General features: G+C 49.6%; 1 protein-coding gene across 1 annotated transcript in view; it reads right to left on the bottom strand.

Annotated features, from left to right (window-relative positions):
* The window catches only part of PI4KA (phosphatidylinositol 4-kinase alpha), a 123,874-nt gene that overhangs the window by 22,038 nt on the left and 78,747 nt on the right, over positions 1 to 23,089 (bottom strand). The window contains exons 24-36 of the mRNA XM_045887179.3: positions 19,695 to 19,765; positions 19,487 to 19,611; positions 18,225 to 18,306; positions 17,896 to 17,979; positions 16,661 to 16,750; positions 14,045 to 14,164; positions 11,285 to 11,377; positions 9,841 to 9,997; positions 9,249 to 9,376; positions 2,907 to 3,065; positions 2,468 to 2,619; positions 942 to 1,049; positions 21 to 148 (exon numbers count right to left, since the gene is read on the bottom strand). Coding sequence (XP_045743135.1) covers positions 21 to 148; positions 942 to 1,049; positions 2,468 to 2,619; positions 2,907 to 3,065; positions 9,249 to 9,376; positions 9,841 to 9,997; positions 11,285 to 11,377; positions 14,045 to 14,164; positions 16,661 to 16,750; positions 17,896 to 17,979; positions 18,225 to 18,306; positions 19,487 to 19,611; positions 19,695 to 19,765 — 1,497 coding nt within the window. The remainder of the gene's footprint in view (positions 1 to 20; positions 149 to 941; positions 1,050 to 2,467; positions 2,620 to 2,906; positions 3,066 to 9,248; positions 9,377 to 9,840; positions 9,998 to 11,284; positions 11,378 to 14,044; positions 14,165 to 16,660; positions 16,751 to 17,895; positions 17,980 to 18,224; positions 18,307 to 19,486; positions 19,612 to 19,694; positions 19,766 to 23,089) is intronic.

The following is a 23,089-nucleotide window of genomic DNA, read 5'->3' as shown; positions in this document are numbered from 1 at the left end:
CAGCTGAGGACAAGGCTTACCTGGGGGAACAAGCTGGCTGGCAGTCAGGTACTTCTTGTCTGAGAACATGGCTGTCCAAAATTTAATCATTATGCTTATGTCTTCACGCAGCCTCTTTTCTCCTTGAGTAGGGAACTTTGGGGGGCAACTTCAAACAACCACAAGAGGACAAGAGTTTAGTGCCTGGACTCTGGGACTAGAAGTCATGCATATTATAAAAGCATGTGAGAGCAGACATGAGTGGTCTCTGAATGACAAAAGGTGAGCCCAGAGCTAGTCATCAGCAACGATCTCATTCATTCTCATGGAAAAAAGCGGGATAATTTTCTGAGTCCTCCCATGGCCACCTCCACCACTATTCCCAGTGCCGTGGACAGCGCTCGGCCGAATGGCGTGCTTGTGGCCCATCGCGCAGCCACAGCTGTCTCTATACAACACAACCTGCGCGCTAGCAAAGCAATTCTTCATGCAATGACCATTCAGAGGAACTGGAAAGTTAAATGGAGGGCGCCTGGGTGGCTCAGTTGGTTAAGCGACTGCCTTCGGCTCAGGTCATGATCCTGGAGTCCCGGGATCGAGTCCCGCGTCGGGCTCCCTGCTCAGCGGGGAGCCTGCTTCTCCCTCTCCCGCTCCCCCCTCTTGTGCTCTCTCTCTCTCTCTCTCAAATAAATAAATAAAATCTTAAAAAAAAAAAAAAAAGTTAAATGGATGCAGTTAATCTCTTCAGTCAATTGAACTGGGGGAAAACTTGCGTACGTTGCGCAGGGAGGCTAGCTCTAAATAAGCACACACGTGGAAAGATGGCACAGGGCTGAGGATTTTCGAACCCAGGGCCACCAGAGCTACTGAACAAGGAGGGCAGCACATAAATCAGGCCATGCCATTTTGTGCCAGGGCTTCTGGGGTGTGGGACACCTGCGCGCAGCACAGCTCGGGGGTACCTGAAGTAGTCAAAGGCGGTGGAGTAGATCTTCTCTCGAAGCACGTTGCGAATGGTTGCATTTGGGACCACGTCGGCGTGCAGGAGGGCCAGCCCCAGAGTCAGCAGTCTGCGAGAGAACACCAGGGCCAAGTCAGAGTGCGCTGCCCAGGAATGCCCGAGGAGTCCCTAGCTCCTATGCAAACCACGCGGCCCTTGGGCTCAGGGCACGTCTCTGGATGACAGAGCTCTTGGAGGACAGGACCGTGGTTTATTGTACCAGAAATGTCTTAGGAAAGGGTTTTTTGTTGTTGTTGTTTTTTAAAACCTTCACTCTAACTGGGGTAAATGAACAATTTGTGTGTTTATCTGCCTTGGCCAGAAGTTTGTCTATTTGCAAACTACCTGCAAACTACTTTCTGAGTGCAGTCACCTATAGGGGCTACAAAGGTAGAACATTTAATTCAAGCTGAAAGAAAAGGAAATTTACTGAGCACCTGGTTTCTGCCAGGCCAGGGCTACTCGATGGGCATCTACAGATGGTGTTGGTCTGTGATGAGGTAGTACGGAAACTGAGAGGGGGTACCTGCTCATTTCTACAGCAATTGCACCTTGCTATGGGGGTCCAGCGTGAAGTCTTTTCCAGTAATTTATTCTCATGCACTTTATAAAGGTACACGTCTGTGATGGACTAGAAATGGAGGGAAAAGACTACTAGCCCTTCCCCACAGTGGTCTGAGAAGCATGGTCCCAGGGGGTGCCCGGGGGCTGCAGGAACATGGGTCTGGAGCTCAGGGGAGGGGCAGAAAGAGCTGGTGTTGGCAGTGGGCAGCAGGAAGAGGTACAGGCAGGAGTAGCTTACCCTCACCGTCCTTCTAAGTGACGACCCAGGCACCTGCAGGCCCTCCCCATGCCAGACCGACCCGCCTGCTGTGTGCACAGCACCCCTGACTGGAGCACCGGGCCTGAGCCTCCCTACTAGGCCGCACACCCCCCAAAAGGGGGTATCCCCTGATGTGGTTAGTATTTTGCACAGGACTTGGCAAAAGTCGACTTGGTGTAGTCAGCATGATCCGAAGTTTTCTGTGACCATCTCTGAGGGGTAAAGGGACCTGCCCAAAGCCACTGCCAGCCCCTCAGTCTGAGCTCGTCACACCTGAGCTCTGCCAGACCACCTGCTGTTTTCCACTCACCACTATGACACCAGAATCCTTTTGCTGCCATCCACCCCCAACCAATTTAGAAAGGCTGCCCAACATTTGGCTGCCCCAGGTCCATGAGTGAACCATCTTTCTGAACACTCCCCTGCTGTGGACAGCATGCTGGCCGACTTCCTCAGCCCTGGAAGGGCATGGCGGGCCAGATCATTCCATCCAGATCCCCTTCCCAGGGGCCCTGCAGGTACTAGGGCTTGATCAGTTTCTGGTAAAAAAAAAAAAAAGACCAAGCATGGGAACCTCCCCTGCAGAGGGCCTACTGCACCAGCAACTCTGACAGAAATCTCCCCCACCCCATCCCTGCCACCACCACGAGAGGAGAGCCCCTCACTTGAAGCGAGGCCCGATGGCTGCCACGTGCCGGTTCATGCTCCCCTTGGCCCCACCGATGTTCAAGGACATGGAGCGCTGCAGCAGGCTGGAGAAGATCTCCACTTGGTCAGAGCTGCAGTACTTGGCGATCTCGAACCGCTGCACCAGGAACTGAGTGGGAAGAGAACATGCTGCTCTGTGGGGGGCCTGGCCCACCCGCCCGCAGAGCCAGCACAGCCAGTGAGGTGGGGCTCTGCGCCAATAGGAGGGTGGGTGGGGGTCTTAGGGCAAGCACAATTGAGTCCGGCAAGGGCCTGGGCAGAAGGCTGGAATAGCCATGCCCCTGTCCCCAGGTAAGGCAGTCTTAAACCTGGAGCTCTGTGTTTACTGGGCCATTGGCCCCAGGGGGAGCCCCTGACCTCGAAGCTATAGTGGGCGGGACCTGGGGAAGCACATACGTCAATCCAAATGTAGTGGGGGGTCACTTCGGGGGCACAAGGTTTGGGTTGACTGGCTTCCGATGCTGCTAGGGGGTCCGCTTCCTTTATCTCCGCGGAAAACAGGCCGAACTTCTGCTCTACTGTCATCTGCCAGGCCCCTGCCATCTCCCGCATAAACTGCAAGTATGCAATGGTGGTTAGTGTCTCTGAGAAGCACAGAAAGGTACTTACTGTTGTTTAATTATAAAAGGAATACATGCTCGGGGCGCCTGGGTGGTTCAGTTGGTTAAGCTTGGTTAAGACTCTTGATTTCGGCTCAGGTCACGATCTCAGGGTTGTGAGATAGAGCCCTGTGTCAGGCTCTGCGCTGGGGGTGGAGCCTACTTATGATTCCCTCTCTCCCCTCCTCTGCCCTCCTCACCCCTTAAAAAAAAAAAGAATACATGTTTAACGAACAAAATTTAGAAAACGGGTTCCTGGGTGGCTCAGTCGGTTAAGCGTCTGCCTTCGGCTCAGGTCATGATCCCAGGGTCCTGGGATTGAGTCCCTCATTGGGCTCCCTGCTCAGCAGGGAGTCTGCTTCTCCCTCTACCTTCCCCCTCCCGCCCCCCTGCTCATGATCTCTCTCTCTCTCTCTCTCTCTCGGATAAATAGAATCTTTAAAAAAAATTTAGAGGGCGCCTGGGTGGCTCAGTTGGTTAAGCGACTGCCTTAGGCTCAGGTCATGATCCTGGAGTCCTGGGATCGAGTCCCGCATCGGGCTCCCTGTTTGGCAGGGAGTCTGCTTCTCCCTCTGACCCTCCTCCCTCTCATGCTCTCTGTCTCTCATTCTCTCTCCCTCAAATAAATAAATAAAATCTTTAAAAAAAAAAAAATTTAAAAAAAATTTAGAAAACCAAGGAAAGAATGAACAAAAAAATAAAGATCACCTATGATCTAACTTCCCAGCTATTTTCTACCAAAAGCCCATTCTTGAAATATCACTAGGCCAGGTGCTGGCCTCCTTCTTTGTGGTGTCAGCACACCTGGGACGGGCCTAGTGCTGGGTGGGCCCTCAACAGGCTTCACCTGGTTGAATCTTTCTAATGAACCTGAAGCACCTGTGGTTGCAGAGGTGAGGTCACCTGCTGAGGCCTCTAATCTAGCAAAGGCAGGGCTGGATTTTGGCTCTGGAGCCCAGTTCGTCTTCTCCACCCAACATAGATCCTGAACATCACCTTCATGCCCCTAACCAGCCTGGGGAATAACTGTGGGAGCCCAGCTGAGTCTGCAATTGCCACCGGGTGGTTCTGCGGGGGAGCAGCCTCTGCTTTTGGCCCAACAATACCTGGCAGCTCCTTCAAGGGTATTCAGACCCACTGCAGAGAGGTGGTAACCGAGGCTTGGTGCTTGGGGTGTGAATGTCCTGGCTCCCTGTCCAGTATCCATCCCCTCCTTCTTTATTATGGTTTTATTCAGGGAGGCCAAGTGACTAGTCACAGGTACCCTCACCCAGGCTTCTGCTGGTTAGGGTGGCCAATGCTTCTCATTAGCACTAATCAGCAGGTGGGCATCAACTGGGCAAAGGCCATGGCAGCCAGCATCCTCTGCCCTCCTTCCTGCATGGAGGCACAGAAGCCATCTGGAGGTCCTGAAGGTTAGGACCAAGTCCACATGCTCAGGGTGGCAGAGTCGCAGACACGAGCCAGGATATAAATGAGCTGTCTGTGACACCAGGAGGATAGCCCCTGGTGGTCAAGGAACTGTGCCCAGTTTCTGCTTCCTGCAGCTAAATATAAGTCTTATGTTAGAGGAAGAAACTTTAAGGCTTCCAGGGCTGATGAGCCACAGCAAAGTGGCATGCCCACTCATGTGTTGAACAAACACATCTGGTTGCTGCCTCTGGACCTGGCTGCTTCCCCTCCAGGCTCTAGGAATGGAGCAGTGAACAAGACAAACATCCACCCAGTCTACGGCAGGGTCACAGATGGCACGAGAAGGAAGATCTAGATATCAGATGCTGATCAAAGCCAAGGGGAAAACAGCCATGAAAGGGCTCAGAAGAATGAATGGACATATGTGTGGGATATTCTAGACACGGTGGGCAGGGTACAGCTGAGACAAGCCCTGGAGGAGATGTAGAAGTGAGGTATGCAGCTTCCTGGCTGCCTGAAAAGAGCACTGCCAAGAGAGGGAAAAGCCTAAAGCAGGAACACGCCTGGAGGGCAGAGGCAGCAGGGACCCCAGTGTGCCTACAGCAGGGCAGGCAAGGGGAGCAGAGGGGAAGAAAGCTGAGGTGGCAGAGGGGCCTTGCAGATCATAGAAACAAGATGCCTTCTACTCTGAGTGAGCATGGGCAGCACTGACAGGTCTGAGGCATAGGAAGGACCTAATGTGACCCATATTTTACTGACTCACTCTGTGTATGTGTGGAGAAGGCAGAGAGGGCCCAGGTGGAAGCAGGGAGGCCAGCGGCTGCCTCCCTAGTCCACGGGAGATGGAGATTGGGATCAGGAGGCAGCAGTTGGGATGCTGGGAAGTGGTCAGCTTCTGGATATACTTTAAAGGTAGAACAGTAAATCTGAGATGATTTGCTGAGGATCATTTGTGGGAAGTGCAAAAGGGGAGTCAGGGATGGTGGTAAGGATTTTGTCTGAGCAGAGGGAAGGACTATGTTGGCATTCACAGAGATTTGGACACAGACGGGTGGAGGTCAGGGTGGGGCTAGTTCATTTGTTTTGGGTCATGAATTTGAGCACCATACCAAGGGATCAGAGGTCTTTCCCATCTTAGTGTGATATGGGCCCCAGACTCTCACAAGGAGGGTTTTCATGCTGAGATGAGCCCAACAAACTCATAGCTCTATCTCTCTAGGAATGCAGAAGATGCCATCAGCCATCAGGATGCCATCAGCAATTGTCTCTCTAAAGTTGGAGTGATCAATAATTTTTGTTTTTTTCATTACACTCCTATCTTCCAACTTCTCTATAACGAACATACATTGTTTTTATAATAGAAAAAGTTAAAAACAGAAGCCAACAATACAAAAGACACAAAAACAAAAGTTAAAAGCCTTCCCAAGATGTTGGCTGGGCCTGGACAGCAGGTCCTTACAGAGGCAGGGACAGGGAGTGTGAGGAGACAGATGGCCTTCAGTCCCAAGTGAACAGCAAGAACGGTCTAGAGGATATAAAAAACCAGGCCTATCTGTTGGACTGCTGAGAAGTGCCAGATAAGAAAGCCACAAAGAACTGATTTACAGAGACTTTACCAGGAAGCAGCAAGCTCTAGCAGCTCATGGGCCAGTGCTGGGTCTGGACACAAGTGGGTGGACAAGGCCTGCCAAAGGCCGAGAGACCTGAAGCCAGCAGAGGAAAATGGATCAGAGTCCAAAAGACCCCAAATGAAACAGCAATTTGTTTGGCATAAAAATCCTTCCATGACCCCTTTTCTAATTTTGATGAGGTGGGGGAGAGAGGGAAATGAAGGTGGGGTGAAAAGTAGGAAAAATCTGTCCTTCTTGCCAAGACTGACCCCTCAGGGGTAGGGGTCAGTGAACCTTTATTTTAGTCACCCAACAAAAGAAAGACCTATTTTCTGGGAAAGTAAAACAGCAGTGCTCCTCAGTCTCCACTGTTTTTCTATACACAAAGTCTACAACACAATAAAAACATTTAAAACACTAAAGAAAAAAAAATCAACAGAAACAGACCCACAGATGACACTGATACTAGAACATATCAGATAAGGATTATAAAATAAATATTGTAAATATGACCAAATATTTATAGGTAAAGATGAAAAAACTAGATGAAGATACAGAGAATCTCAGAGAAATACAAACTATAAAACAGAAAGAGAAATTCTAGATCTGAGAATCATGATATCTGAGATAAAACATATATAAGATGGCTTAACAACAGAAGGAATAAAGCATCAAAAAAGAGCAGTGAACTGGAAGATGGACCAATTACAATGAACCAAAATGAAATGAGAGAGAGAGAAAAGTGAAAAGAACTGCAGAGAATGTTAATGATCTGTGGGACAACATCAAGCCACCAACACATGTGTGTATAATTGGAATCCCAAAATGAGACAAGAAAATGGGGGAAAGTATTTAAAGAAATATTGGCCTAAAGTTTTCCAAGTTTGATGAAAAACCCTAAATCTCTAAATTAAAGCAGCCCAATAAACCCCAAAGGGAGAAATACACAGAAAACCACATTATCATAGTCAAACTATTAAAAATCAAAGATGAAGGGAAACATCCTAAAAGCAGCCAAAAGGAAAAACCTAAACAAACAATAGCAACTCCTGAGGAACTATGATAAGAATGACTGCTAATTTCTCCCTGGAAACAATGCAAGCCAGTAGAAAATAGATGTACTTAACATGCTAAAAGCAACAAAAGGAAAGAAAAAACCTGTAAACCCAGGATTCTAGATCCAGGAAAAATATCCATATGCATAAAAAAATGAAGGTGAACTAAAGCGGAGAGAATTTATTCCAGCAGAGCTGAACTACAGGCAATGCTGAGGGAATTTCTTTGGGCTGAAGAGAACAATTGAATCTGAGTCTACAGGAAGACTTGAAGAGTGTGAGAAATGGAAATTATTATCTGGATAAATGTGTAAGGCTTTTAAAAAAGTCCTTTTCTTAATTTCTTTGAAAGGTTTTTGACTTATTTTAATATTATTTTTAAAGATTTTATTTACTTATTTGACAGACAGAGAGAGCATGAGCAGGGGAGGGGCAGAGGGAGAAGGAGAGGGAGAGGGACAAGCAGACTCCCCTCGAAGTGAGGAGCCCGAGATGGGGCTCGATCCCAGGACGCCAAGATCAAGACCTGAGCCGAAGTCAGATGCTCAACTGATTGAGCCACCCAGGTCCCCTAGCTTTTGACTTTTAGAACAAAAATAACACTTTTATAAGGCACATAACATATGCAGCAGTAAAATAGATGAAAACCAAAAAGCGGGGGGGGGGGGGGGGCACATGGGTGTATATGACAACAATGGCAGATCGCTGTCAATGCAGAATCCTCCACCTGACAATGACAACAGCCACCACCACAAACAGCAGTTAGTATTTACTAATAGACTGCTATGTTCTGGGCACTGTTCCTGGCCCGTGAGGTGAATTAAGCCATTCAATCTCCACAGCAACTCTATGTCATAGGTGTCCGTGCTGTTATTCTCATTATACAGATGAGGAGCATTGCCCTGCAGTCAGAGCCCCTGCAGGGGGCAACAGGACTCTCACAGGCCATTCTGCATGCTCCCTGATGCAAGCAGAGCTGGCCAGGCTGAGAACCCAGTGCCTACTTTAGTTCCACAGAGAAAGGGTCCAGGAGCCACCGGTGAGCCCAGGGCCCCAGGTGACTCCCTCTCCTTAGAGGCTGCCATCAGTGCCTCTCCCTAACCAGTTAATCTCCCAAGGAAGCCAAGTGGACCAAAACATTTCCCCAAACTGAATGGTGTGCCCAACACAAACTCCATGCAGTTATAACATCCCAGGCAAATGTGAGGTATGATGATTACTGTCACCACCAGCACCTGCCTGGAACATTCTAATTCCTTCTTCAGAAATATTCCATTTTCCTCAGGAAACAAGAAAAGAAAACACCCCTTTTGACCACTTATCTCAAGTCATCTTAAGAAACACAGGAAAAAGGGATGCCTGGGTGGCTCAGTCGGTTAAGCGTCTGCCTTCGGCTCAGGTCATGATCCCAGGGTCCTGGGATCGAGTCCCGCATCGGGGTCCCCGCTCCGCGAGGAGCCTGCTTCTCCCTCTGCCTCTGTCTCTCTCTCTGTCTCTCATGAATAAATAAATAAAATCTTAAAAAAAAAAAAAAAAAAAGAAACAGAAAAAAATGCCAAATTCCCTGTTGTTACGAAAATTAACAAGATCTTTGAAAAAATATAACAGTCCTTAGATATTCATCCAATCAGTTGAAAGGGCGTATATGACCTTGCCTCAGGGCTTCCTCCAGTAGCAACTTAAAAAAATATGGATACCAGGAAGACTGCCCCTTCCAAAGTTAGCAGGCCAAGAGAAACGGCTTTGTAGACAACTACCACCTCTCCCAATCACATCCCATGTGTTCCACTCTCAGGGAAATGGCTCCCTCTACTGAGCTTTTGAGAAACAACAACTTCTAGGAGCCACTAGGATCCTTTTAACATATATTCCCTGTTGTCAGCGAGATAGCCCGGTGGTCAGGCATTAATATCACAATCTTACAGATAAGGAGACTGAGGGGGCCCAGAGGGTAAGGGGCTTGCCTGGGGTTTCCAAGCGTGTCAGCTGAGCAGCCAGGTCAAGCCCTCTCCATCTCTCACCAGCCCCACCCTCAGGCGCTGAACACAGCAGGTATCCTACCGGTACTTCCACTCCGTTCTTGCCAGCCAGCAGCCACTCCCAGCAGGCCAGGGCGGTCTCCATGCCATGCTCGTTGAACATCCGGAGAGGACCCCAACACAGATGATGAAGGAGCTGTGGGTCACAATCTGCAACCAAACACACACTGTTCAGAGAAAGCACTGAACATGGCCTGAACCCTTTGCTTGCCTCCCCAAGTCAACAAGACAGAGCACCAGGTGGGCCAATGATGGTCTTTTGTTTACTTCTACCCCTGAGAGACACCACAGAGATCTCTACTCGGGGAGCCCCAGCTCATTAAGGCAAACAAAGGTAAACACTCATTTTCTTTTCTTTTTTTTTTTTTTTAAGATTTTTTTTAAAATTTATTTGACAGAGAGAGACACAGTGAGAGAGGGAACACAAGCAGGGGGAGTGGGAGAGGGAGAAGCAGGCTTCCCTCAGAGCAGGGAGCCCGATGCGGGGCTCGATCCCAGGACTCTGGGATCATGACCTGAGCCGAAGGCAGACGCCCAACGACTGAGCCACCCAGGTGCCCCTAAACACTCATTTTCAAACAAGCCCAGAGCTCCCCAGTACCTCTGTCCATTACCTTTGCTGCTGATGAGCATTGCTGTCAGCTTGAACATGGCCTGTGTGTAGTGCTGAGGATTACTGAGGTCTAACGCTGTATTCAGCTCCTGGACCATCATTTTGTTCAGGTCAGATATCTGGCCTGTGGCATCTGAGAACCGAATCATTCCATACACCTGCAAGAAGCACACTTGTCAAGAGAGTCGCATGTAATCCAGGCACACAGACAAGACCTGACCAGACAGTGGGGATAAGACAGATAAGACAGTGGGGACTGTCTTAAACTACAGCTTGTGTGTATAGAGAGTGACAGGGTCATTTCAATGATGTTACCACTGCTCACACTTTGGGGGAACTTCTCTTTTAGCAATATATGTTGGCATTCCCTTCATTCTAGATGGTCCTTGAAGGCAGAGACCTGGTCTTGTCAATTTTACATTTTAGCACTGAGTCCAGGGTCAGAACCACAGTAGGACTGCATGATGTGGACTGATTCAATACATTCTTTCAGAGTCAATTAATGACTCCAACGAGATCAGCCTCACTATTTTTAAAGCTGTACATAACTTTTTCCCCCCAACAAAAGCACGCTGCTCTCTTATTTACCAGACTTGACTATATAAAAAGGATCTGACTCCTTCCAAAACCAAACCTACTGCCAAAGACACACTTCCTATCACCACGGGGATATTCAAAATAGGTGGAATAGGCCCTCAGAGCAATTCTCAGCTCTAGGAATGTAGGGTCAGTGACAGCCTAGGGTCAGTGGCAGCCTAGCAGTGTGAGGGGCCCCCCTGCTGAGGGCCCACAGGAAGAGGAAGAGCAACTGCTAGAATGAGGAAGTCGCACGGGGGGAGGGGAGACCCCACTCAGACTAGGCACGGATGGACTTGCAGGGACCTCTGCAATGGTGTAGATGAGCTTCTGTGTTTTATCGATTCAGAAACTGAGGCCCCAAGAGGTGAAGCAACTTGCCAGGCTGGGCTAAAGTGCGGCATGGAAGGCGAAAGCCCTCACGGTGAGATGTGGTTCCCACCCCTTGCTCTGCCTATGTGACTCTGGCAGGTTACTTTATTTCAAGAGTCTCAATTTCATTTTCTGTAAAGTTGGAATAATAGTACATACACCTCACCAACCATCCCAGACAGTGCACGGCACTCAACAAATGTTTGCTACCACTTAAAACAAAACAAAACAAAAACAAAAACAAAAAAAAGTCAGAGAGACAAAATGCTTCAGCAGGGCCAGACTGTGTGTATGTGCAATCGCCCTCCTGCAGAGGTGGTGAGTGGCTGCCATAAATGCTCCAGACTGTGCTGGTGAGTCCCAGGGCTCATGCCTTCAAGTTCACCTAAAATGAGTGAGTTCCAGACCCGAGTGCGTTTTCCACTGGGAGGGAGCTGACTGGCATCGGAGCAAGAGGACACCTCGATGACCCCGGGACACAAGGGCAGGAGAAGTACCTCGCCTGCGTAGCGGTTGCGTAGATTGAGAGACGCCATGAAGTTGGAGTAATCTTTCTTCACACAGGCCGGGCGCTCCGTTAGCTGAGTTGCCTACAGGCAAGTATCAAGAATTATTTCAGGCCATTGCCACATGTTTTTCTCATGTTCACCATGGCTAAGCCTAAGTCCAATTAAGAAGTCAAGTTCAGATCCAGGGGTTATTAGAAATCTTCAGTGCTGGCAAGCTAATAAAACAAAATACTTTAGAACAGCCTCTTGTCTGATATGTCCCAGGGAAAAAAGATGAAAAAGAATCTTAGTATGAAAAATTTTCTCTGGAAGGCAGCTTATGATATAGCTTCAATTTGCTGCTGATTGTTTTTATCCCCAGTGGTGAACAGACCTTTGCAAAAGATATAATCACCAGATCATTGTGAAAATCATCATAATCTACAATGAAAATGCTGTGCTGGGCTGTCTCCTCTGCGGGTCTGGGCTGGTGTGTAAATGTGACTTGAAGATGGTAAAGGGTGAGGTTGAGAGCATGGTGTCAGAGCGAGCAAAAGCCAGCAGGGGCTCAGAGACACCTAATAGCTGCCACAGGTCTAATGCGGGTCTAGTGGCAGAAGACAAAAGGGGCGCACTCTTGAGTACAAAGGCGGCCCACAGAAAGGGGAAAGTCTTTGCAGACCACACCCCCCTCATTTCCTCTGCTTCAGCTTCAGCCCCCCAGCCCACCTCCCATCCCTCAGGGTCGTGAGGACTGCTCTCCCTAACCCTGGCTGGTCACTGCTACCATGCTCTCTAGCTATCGCGCTGCCCAGTGTCACCGAAGACTATGAATATGCAGCGAGCATGATCCCTTTCACATTTCCCTTCAGCATCTTTTACTATAAACCAAGACAACCTATCCACTTCTTGACATATGGATGCTACTGGGAAAAATGAATCAACGGCTGAAGTCTGAGGGATTGTTTTTTTTGGGGCGGGGAGGGAGCAGGTGAGTGGGGAGAGAGAGGGTCGGGGGAAGAAAATATGAAATTTGGGGAAAAAACCATAAGCAAGAACAAAAATACATGATTTTCTCATAAAATTATTAGGCTGGCTTACTTTTCAAAAGGTCATGTAAAACTGCTTTATGTTTTTTGGAGACTGTGTGGCCTATGGCATCAAGCAGGACTGCACTGGAACCTGGCCCTGCCACCAACCAGCTATGAGGCCCTAGAGAGGTCACTTGCCCCAGCCTGAATATACTCCCCAGCAAAATGGGGACAACAGTGGCCTTCTCACCAGGCAGAATGGGGTTCAGTGATGTCTGCAGGATCCTCGGGCAGCAAATGCATTGGCAGGCCGTAGTGCAGGCCACCTCTGTCCCCTGGATAACTACTCTGACTGCTCCGGCTCACGTGCCTGGTGCACTGTGACATGGAGGACTGCCCTGCAGGGCTTTTCTGACAGTCTCGATGCAGCACGACCCACCAGCCTGAAATCATGCTTCTGAGACAGCCCCCCAGGAGCGGCGCTTTCCTGAGTGCCATGTGATGGGGAGATGTCACTCTGGGGGCCAGCACGCTTCTGTGCTTTTCATGGAACAGGGGCAGCTGGCCAGGATCTCCAGTACAACCAACAGTCAGAAGACACCAATAAATACATCCTTTCTTCTTCAGAAACAGAAAAGGGCAAACCAAACCTAAATCTCTTTTTTAAAGAAAGAGATTTAAATCTTTTAGGCAAAATTGACCTCTTACAAGCCAGCTGGCTGGAGCCTAAAGAGGACCAGGAGTTGTCAGATGCATTCTGAGCAGTCCCCAACTCTGGCCTCTGCTTGGGTCGTCAAAGTGGTGGAGACCCAGGTCAGGGAGCTGATCTCATGCCAGTGGGCCTGGCCTATCAGCGGAGGGTGTGCAACACTGAGAGAACATGTCTTCAGAGAATATGGAGTGACCTCTGGTGAGAGCTCCAAGGAGGGCATGGGACGTGAGAAGACATTGGCTTCCTCTGGCACTGCCCCAGGCCCTGCACAGAGGCTGAGGGCCCTCAGCTCTGCCTAATGGGCTCCCTGCTTCCTGCTTAGAGTCCTGGCCATGGTGAGAAGTCACATGGCCATCCTCCCTCCCTGGTGCTCAGCCTCTGTACCCCTGCCCTATCATGTCCGTAAAAGACAGGTGGCAGCCTCCCCACCTCCCCATCCTGAGAGAGAGTTAAGAGGCACAGAGTTAAGAAACCTACAGCCATACTTGGCTGGGACAGACTGACAGATGCTGTGCTAGGCCCTAAGGCTGGGAGACACTGCCATGCAATGCTGCCAGTCAGATCACCTGTTGTCAGTCAGCTGCTTTGATCCTAAACTCTGATTTAACTAAGAAAGTGCTACTTCATGGATGTGCTGCCCTCTAAAGGAATCCTGAGCAGAATAAGACGAAGCTGGAGATGTGTATGCACGTGTACTTTGACACCTGCTGAAACAAGAAAATCCAGCGAATGTTTCCAATCGACGTTACTATAAGATAATGCTGACCGTGTCTCCCAGAGCTCAGTTTCCTTCTTTGTGGATACACAGAAATCCAAATCTGATATCATTAATGAATCAAGAAAACACAGTAAGGTTCTACGGCCCAACTCTCTCTGAACTTGGGGATTGTACATGGGACTCTGATCCGCCTACTGCCAGCACAGCTGTGTGTGTGGCACATGGGTGCCCAGGTGCTTTCGGAAAAAGCCCCACATCAGTTTTGGTTTTTCCCCTCACCCTGTGGCTCCCAGGAGGCTCACACATACCCCAAGAGTGGTGTTCTGCTTGTTGTAGCCGGCAAAGTGAAGGATGCTTTCGGTGGCCATGGCCAACCCTGTGTGCTGGGACAGTCCTGATACCCAGTTCTGATGTTTGTTCAGATATTCCTGAAGTCAGAAAAAAAAAAAAAAGGCTGTTTTATTTTAAAAGTATGTGAGGTAGGAGAGCAAACACTGGTTCTGATGTTGGGTCCATCCGTTGCTGTGGGAGCCTCAGTAAGTTAAAGCTCCCGTCTCTGCCAGGCTATTGCTCACGTGTGAACCAGGATGACTTGCCCAGAGTGGCCAGCACACACAGTAAACCTGAGAGGACCGCTTACTCTTTTAGCACATCCCTGCTGACAATCTGCCACCTGCCAAGTCCCGTGCTCCCCAGAACACAGAGCGGCAGAGTCCTGATCCTGCTGTCAACATGCGGGCAGTTCTCCTGCCTGTGCAGCCATGCTGTGAAGGGGCAGCCTGATGGACAGCAGGAAGGCAGAGCAAGGGCCTGAGTCTGCCCGGCCAACCGGTGGAGGGGGATGCTGGGGCAAAGGGACACCTGGCAGGGCCCGGAGATGTGAGAAGGCCTTCTGCTCTGCGGATCCTCAGGGGTCAGAGGTCAGCACTGCAGGAGCAGCAAACACAAGGGGCTAGATGGTAGGCGGGCAAGCCTGGGCCAGAGATAGGCCAGGTCTGAAAGGCCTTGTGTGCCAGGTGAGGGAGTTTAGGGTGGGCCACAGGACTCCCTCAGGAAAGTGCATGAGCACTGACTTACAAAACTGTGTCAGTGGCTTCGGAGGGTTCATGGAGCCTATGGTGATGGGGAGTGGCTAATGAGCAGAGGTAGCGGGGAGGTGTGCCGAGCAGATTTGCTAGTGACACCAGCCCGCCCTGGTGGGCAGCACAGACGATGGCTCAGGACAGGCTGAGGCTGCCGGCAGGGAGCCCAGGCAGGATGGGGACAATTTGGCTGGGCAGTGAGGGCTGGATGGCAGGTGGGGTGGGGTTCAGATGGACTAGATGTGCAGGGGGAAGGGAAATGGGGCCTGAGGCAACACCAAGGGGAGGCCTGGTAGAAGCAAAGACACCAGTGCAAGCTTTTGCATTTTCCACTCCCTTCCTGGGCCACGCTTAAAGAATAAATAGCTCCCCCTATTGTAGGCTTTTTTTGTTTAATGAACCTTTTTAGAAATGAAAGGGGGCTTCCTCTCTTTAGACCTTAGCCTTGGGAGCTGAAGCCCCTCTCCTCCATGTGAACCCCCCCCCCAAAAAAAATCAGTTCCTAAATATGAACAGTTTGAGAAAGTCCCCCAGCCTGAAGAGTACCAGTGAATCCACTAGACAGAGAAAGCTGTCAAGCTACAGGCATGGCCTAGTTACAAGGCCCACCTCTGTGCAGCTTAGCTGCTGAGTGCCAAATGGAGGGCTCCATTTTTTTTTTTCCCCCATTTCCCCAATTGCTCTAACCTCACTGCTCCAACACCTTTGTGGAAGGAGGAACAGTACGGCAACGCTAGGCACCACCCACGGGCTCTTGCAAAATGCATTTCCAAACAGCCTCTGAGGTTCTTGGGGCTAGCTGCTCTGTCCTTCCTGGATTCCAGACCCAGAAACACTTTGGAACTAGTTTTTTTTTTTTTTTTTTTTAAGATTTTATTTATTTATTTGACAGAGAGAGACACAGCGAGAGAGGGAACACAAGCAGGGGGATTTTTTTTTAAGATATTATTTTTATTATTTTTTTCTTTTTAGATTTTATTTTTCGACAGAGAGAGAGACAGCAAGAGAGGGAACACAGCAGGGGGAGTGGGAGAGGGAGAAGCAGGCTTCCCACTGAGCAGGGAGCCCGATGCGGGGCTCGATCCCAGGACCCCGGGACCATGACCTGAGCCGAAGGCAGATGCTTAACGACTGAGCCACCCAGGCGCCCCTGCAACTAGCTTTATCCTGACAAGTGTTGCTGAGGTCAACTTCACACGCCCCTCTCGTTGCACCTTCTCTTTATTAAGCCAGATTTCTTCTAGTGGGATTTTTCTTATCTTTGATCCCTTTTGAGGTGATTTTTTCCTCTCACATATTGTGGTATTTTTGGTCCATCTCTGCTTGACCAGAACAATGGCTCACCTTGCAGTCATTTGTGTTCACAAGCCAGTGCTTTGGTCTGAAAAGGCTCACGTGCAACTCCATGTGCAGCCTGGATAGGGCTCTACTGGGACAGCAGCCTCACTCCAGCTCCGGCATTCGGCAGAGGTGCTGCTGCTGGACTGCCAGGCCTCCCCACACACCACATCGCCCGTGCCCGTCTTGCAAGCAGCCCCAAGTCCTGCCATAAACCCAGCACCTACCTGGTGTGAGTGGTCAGGTTCCTGGGGCCCGCCTGCCCACGGATCCCACTGCATCTGACCCCCGCCACCCACGACCAGCACCCTTACCCCCCAAGGAATTCCCACCAAAGAGCAGCCTCTGAGGCTTCTGTTATTCTCAGGCACTAGACTAATGTTTTTGGTCTCTGTTTATTACACTAGCGCTGTTTGTATTTCGAGTTTGCTGTGTCTGTGAAAGCTCTCTGGATCCCTGGAAGGAGCATAACAAAACTGCTTTTTGGTGATTTCAAGAAAGTACCTGTAAGTGGGACTTGGTGACTGTAGGTGCCCACTTCATCGCCTCCTGTAGGATCATTCCACAGCGCGCGGCAAAGTCCTTCACGATGCTCTGGAAGAGGGGGTAATGAAGCCGAGGTCAGTGTATTTGGGCCGTCAGAGGATGCCAGCTACAGACTGTAGTTAGCGACTGCTGGGGGCTGAAGTGCATCCCCCCTAAAACCCATGTGTTGAATCCCTAGCCCCCAGTACCTCAGAATGTGACAGTATTTGGAGATGGAGCCTTTAAAGAGGTGACTATGGTAAAATGTTATCATATGGCTGGGTCCTAATTCAATCTGACTGGTGTCCTCCAAAGAGGAGGAGATTAGGACACAGGCACAGAGGGAAGACGTGAGGACACAAGAACACGACAGACATCTAAAAGCCAAGGAAAGAAGCTTCTGAACAAACCAACCCTGGCAACACCTTGATTTCACACTTTCAGCCCCCAGAACTGTGAAAAAATAAATTTCTGTTGTTTAAGCGACTCAGTCTGTGGCACTTAATCGTGGCAACCCTAGCAAATGATTACAGTGACCATGTTCCAACCCCGAGGCTCTGGGTGCAGGGTACAGATATCCTGGTCTGTAATCCTGGCGTAAGGTGGCAGGGCCCACACTCACAGTGCCTCACACAGCCGCTGCGGGGCGTGGGAGACTCCCTGCTGGCAGCTGGTCTGGCTGGAGGCCCCAAGGCTGGGACATGACCCGGCCCCAGGTCTGAGCTGAGCTTCAATCTGCCACAGTGAGGGCTCCAAGTCAGACCTCGCACAGCACATCCTCCTTACCCGGAGCTACTCATTCCATCTATTTCCCACAGTGCCACACAAAGCTGAAGTCATGTTACTCAACTACCACAATGACAGACAGTCTGCACACCTCACAGCAGTGAAGTTCATCTGACAGTCACGCTTGCTCATGCAGCTTGGAGACACTATAAACTGACAGGCAGCTGAACCAAGAAAGGGCTTAGAGTCAGCACGGCTGAGGGGCAGGAGTGGGCCTGGCAGACAGACCAACCTGGGAGTGAGTCAGCACCCCGCTCGTACTGTGTGACCCTGACAGCTGAGCCTTTCTTACCTGTGGGCCCAGGCCCACAGTGCTCACACCTCAAACTGCTGGGGACCGAATGACACAACGTGTGCAACACGCCAGCCCTGACAACTCGAGAGGGCAATGAAAACAGCCCTTAATAAGGGGACGGCTGCCAGCCTACCTCCCGGGCTTCACAGGTATCAGGAACAGTGATCCGATAGGGGGCATCAGGGATGTCGTAGTAAGGCTGATCCTTGTGAATGTCCTGAAAACACAACAAGGCTCCCTCTTCCAAACCGCCTTCCCTAGGCTGCCTCTGCTGAGCTGGGCCTCCAGCTCATATTGGGCAGCAGAGTGTTTGCCTCCTTTCCCCACACTTGTCCGGTTTGTGACGGACTTCCAACCTTGCTGCAGCTCACTGGGAAAGGCCAGGGTGGGATCTGGGGCCCCACCCCCGATGTGGCCACTTGTAGCATAAATTAGGCTCAGGCTTAAGGCAGGGATACTCACAGCACTCAGCGAGAGTGACAGGGTCTGGAGGATGTCCAGCATGGTCTTCAGCACTGTCCCGCTCCAGAGCAAGTGGGGAAACCTACACCAATAGTCATGTCTCGGTCCAGGAGCCAAATCTTCAAGGAATCTCAGTTCCTTAAAGTGCCACCTCAAGGGGTGGGGTTGGGGTGAGGTGGGAGCCCCACCTCCTGCTGCCCAGCTGAGGGTCAGAGGAGGCCAGGAGGCCTCCTAGGCAGGGCACTCAGTCAGAAACACCCCCCAGACTCCTGCCAGTCCCACTCTTCAGGGCCCAAGCATGACCACACGTGACCTGCTCTCAACCACACACCGCTTGTCTTGGTTATGCACTGGTCAGGCCACGCTCCCTCACTCCCCAAAGTGACCCTCCTTGTTTTTGACCAGGCCTCCCTAATATTTTCACATGATGGCACAAATAGAAAATGGTAGTATTGCAGGATACCCTGGGGCAAAGAGAAGAAGCTGCTCCTAAATGTGGTGGTCAGCATTGAGGGGAGCCAACTCTGCACAGCTGTGACTCATCATGGCCCATTGCTTAGGAGGTCCAGCTCAGACACATGTCATACGTGTGTTGCACTTGCTTTCTGGCCCTGCCTAGACCAGGCACACAGCACCTGCAGCAGGCTCCAGAACTCCTGGATGCTTGCAGCGATGTGTGGGCAGGCCCAGCATGGCTGTTTGCTGCCTCCAGCCTTTATACTGCAGACAGGCTGGCCCAGCCCACCTTTGAGGGTTCTCATTCATGTGGGGGTGTGTCCCATGAGAGTCTGCTTTGGCTTCCAGCACAGAGAGCCTGGAGTGGAAAAGGATCCGTGGGAGCTCTCCTTCCTCTCTGAGGAGGCTGGAAGACACTGATTTGACCAGGGACCTCTGGCTAGGCTCTGGGGTGGGAGATGTCACATAGGATGGCCGTGAGCTACCCAGAGCAAGCCCAGAGAAGTCCTGCAGCAGGGGAGGGTGGGATGCAGAGACACAGGCAGGTGACACCCCTTGTCAGTAAGTAACATCAATAGCTCAGAATAAGTGAAGTAGAAGTTTCAGGACCAAATTTCAGACCTTGTAGCAAATTCCATGACATTCTGAGGGAGGCTGCATTGCCATTTGAGAGTTTAAATTCTGACTCCAACTTTTCTGCCCTGATAGTGTAAGGATGATTGGAGGATTCTTCCCTACATTCCAAATCAAGAAGTTTACACACACACACACACACACACACAGCATTAGAAGGAAAATGAGCTTACTTATCCACCAGACCAGACAGATACTTGTCTGCCACCCTCCGTATCCTCTTGTGAATGTGGTTGAAGTTCACCAACAGAAACTGTGCGTGCCGCTCGAGCTCCTCTTCATTCTCCTTGGTCTTAGCCTGGAGATTCAGAAGAGACAGGTACAACAGGTGCCCTCCATGTGCCTTGGGCAGACAAACACTCACGCTCCGACAAGGCTTACTTTATCTGCCATCATGTTCAGGAAGGCATCAAATACTTTGTCTGCGACAGCAATCACACACTGCATCATCCCTGAAATGAGGAGGAGGTTTCCACAGGTCAGGAGCATCAAGGGAAAGGGACCAATCCCAGCTATTTTCAATATTTTGTTTGGAAAAGATTTTGGACTAACAGAGGAGTGGCAGAGAGAACACAGAGTTCCCATATACCCTGCACCCAGCTTCTCCTGACTTTAGCAGCTCTTTTGTCAAAACTAAGAAGCCGTCAGTGATATAATACTCTTACCTAAATTTCAGGCTTTATTTGGATTTCCCGTTTTCCCACTAATGTCCCTTTTCTGTCCCAGGATCCAATGAGGCATTGCCAATCAGGTCTCCTTAATCTCCTACAATCTGTGTTGATTCCTCGGTCTGTTCTTACCTTTCATGACCTTGACACTTCTGAAGAGCACAGGCATTTTGTAGGATGTCCCTCAACTTAGGTGTGTTTGATGCTTGCTCATGATTAGACTAAGGTTACAGGATTTTAGGGCAATCCCACAGAGGTGAAGTGGCCTTCTTGTCGTATGGTGGGGTGTAGGGGGGTGTGAAATCAGTATCTCCTACCACTGGCGAGGCTGACCTTGATCACTCAGGTACAGTGGTGTGTGCCAGGTTTCCCACTGTCCAGTTACTATTTCTCCCTTTCCATGCTCTACTCTTCAGAAGGGAGTCACTGCGTCCAGCCCCCACTTGGGGAGGGGAATTAAGCAGCAGCTCCTGAAGAGAATGTGGGTGTAAGTAAAAAACACCACAGTCACTGGGAAATGCTCTGGGGAAGATACTTTGAGGTTATGCAGACATGTCATTTCTCTCTAAGATGTTGCCCACTGGCTTTCGCACCTGCCAGTGGGCTCTGCCTGCAGCAGGTACTCTGGTCTCACTGGAATTCTGTAAGGAAGGTCTGTCCCTTCTTCCCCATGTTTCATTTGTTCAATCATCTAATCAGCACGGACTCATGGATATTTCTTTCTTTCAGTGGGTTATAATCCAATACTGTCGTTATTTTGTTGCTCAAATTGTTCCAGCTTTGGCCATTAGGAGCTCTTTCAGGCAGGCTCTTGCGTCCTTGTGACATGCCCACAGGCCTTTCCTTTCCTTTTCTTCTTCTTCCTCCTCTCCTTTTTCTCTTTTTCCCTTCACAAGACCTTCCTTTCTGGCACTGTGAGCTGTCCTAGGCTCATCTTGTATTTTCCCTGGAGCCTTGGCTCCCTTTACTGCAGAATGGTGTTTAGAAACCAAGATACAAGCACCGGATGTGGTTGTGGCTTCCAGGGTGCAAAGCAGATTTTAAAAAGCAACAGCGGAATGCAAACATCACAGTGCCGATGTCATTAAATGCCGCTTGCCCTCTAGTGCTGTCCCACTTATGCAGGGTCTTTGGGGTGGCTAAATGACAGGGCTGCAAGGTCAGCAGGGCGAAACACTAGGCAGGCACTGCACCTCTGTGCCCAGGCCCAGCCAGAGGCTGAACATAAAGAGGCATCACATATGTGTTTGTCATGAGGATAAATGGACCCCCGAAGCTCTCAGACCTGGAAAGTGATTAGTGTGACCTAATGCCCCAGAAGGGAGAGGCTGGTCTCTAAGAAGTTGGGTTTGGTGGATAAAATCTTGTTTTGGGGGTGTGTTTAGTGTAATATCTTTTCATGTAGCTCTTAGGAAACTGAAACTGTAAGTTCCTAATAAAAAACCATCAGATAGGGGTCAGATGCCAATGATGATCACGCGGTAGCCTCTATGGAGATTTTTACTTAAAAACAGCCACTTTCCTTTTTGTGCTTAAAGTTAGCTTGAGATTACCTCGGTCTTAGTCTGTACTGATTGACTAGACAGTCAGCAGGCTACAGGGCAGGAACACATGGAGGCTTGGCTCACACCTACACAGAGGAGGTGCTAGCAATCCCCTTTGGGGGCTGCTAGATGCTTCTTATAACCTCTCTCCTCCTTGGTTCTGAAAACTCATCAATAACAAATCTCCAAAGACATCTCCTTCCCATCTCCCATGTTTTAGGAGAGAAAAGGAAGAGGAAAGTACACTCAGTAGGTACACATTTATCAGCTTAACCCTAGGTACCATACTCAGGACAAAAACATCCCATTTGGAAATCGTGTGAAGAGTACAACGTACTGTGAAAATTAAGTATCGGTAAAGTGTACATCAGTCCCCAGGGCAATTTAATTTCCTCTTTTTAAAAAATTTACTTTTATTTAAATTCAATTTTGTTAACATATAGTGTATTATTAGTTTCTGAGGTAGAATTTAGTGATTCATCAGTGGCATGTAACACCCAGTGCTCATTACATCAAGTGCCCTCCTTTTTTTAAAGATTTTATTTATTTGACAGAGAGAGACACAGTGAGAGAGGGAACCCAAGCAGGGGGAGTGGGAGAGGGAGAAGCAGGCTTCCTGCTGAGCACGGAGCCCGATGTGGGGCTCGATCCCAGGACCCTGAGATCATGACCTGAGCTAAAGGCAGCCGCTTAAACGACTGAGCCACCCAGGCACCCCATCAAGTGCCCTCCTTAATGCCCATCACCCAATTACCCCATCCCTCCACCCACCTCCCCTCCAGCAACCCTCAGTTTGTTTCCTAGAGTTTCATCATCTCTTATGGTTTGTCTCCCTCTCTGTTTTTAACTTATTTTACTTTACCGTCCCTTCCCCTATGTTCAACTGTTTTGTTTCTTAAATTCCACATATGAATAAAATCATATGGCATTTGTCTTTCCCCGACTTATTTTGCTTACCATAATACCCTCTAGTTCCATCCACGTCATTGCAAATGGTAAGATTCTTTTTTTTTTTTTAAAGATTTTATTTATTTACTTGAGAGAGAGAGAACATGAGAGGGAAGACGATCAGAGGGAGAAGCAGACTCCCCGCTGAGCTGGGAGCCCAATGCGGGACTCAATCCCGGGACTCCGGGATCATGACCTGAGCCGAAGGCAGTCGCTTAACCAACTGAGCCACCCAGGCGCCCAAGATTTTATTCTTTTTGATGGCTGAGTGATATTCCATTGTAGATACACCACATCTTCTTCATCCATTCATCTGTCAATGGATATCTGAGCTCTTTCTATATTTTGGCTATTGTGGACATTGCTGCTATAAACATTGGGGTGCATGTGCCCCTTAGAATCACTATGTCTGTATCCTTTGGATAAATACCTAGTAGCACAATTGCTGGATTGTAGAGTAGCTCTATTTTTAACTTTGTGAGGAACCTCCATACTGTTTTCCACAATTTAATTTCCTCTTATGACACAGCAACAGAAAAACAGAGCTCAGAAGAGAATGACATGGGACGCCTGGGTGGCTCAGTCGGTTAAGCGTCTGCCTTCGGCTCAGGTTCAT

The sequence above is a fragment of the Mirounga angustirostris genome, unplaced genomic scaffold (assembly GCF_029215605.1).
Source record: "Mirounga angustirostris isolate CCGP_5_RB_7025 unplaced genomic scaffold, mMirAng1.0.hap1 SCAF_14, whole genome shotgun sequence".
NCBI classification, from domain to species: Eukaryota; Metazoa; Chordata; class Mammalia; order Carnivora; family Phocidae; genus Mirounga; species Mirounga angustirostris.
The sequence above is the reverse complement of the archived record's forward strand: the minus strand, read 5'-3'. Positions and strand labels throughout refer to the sequence as shown.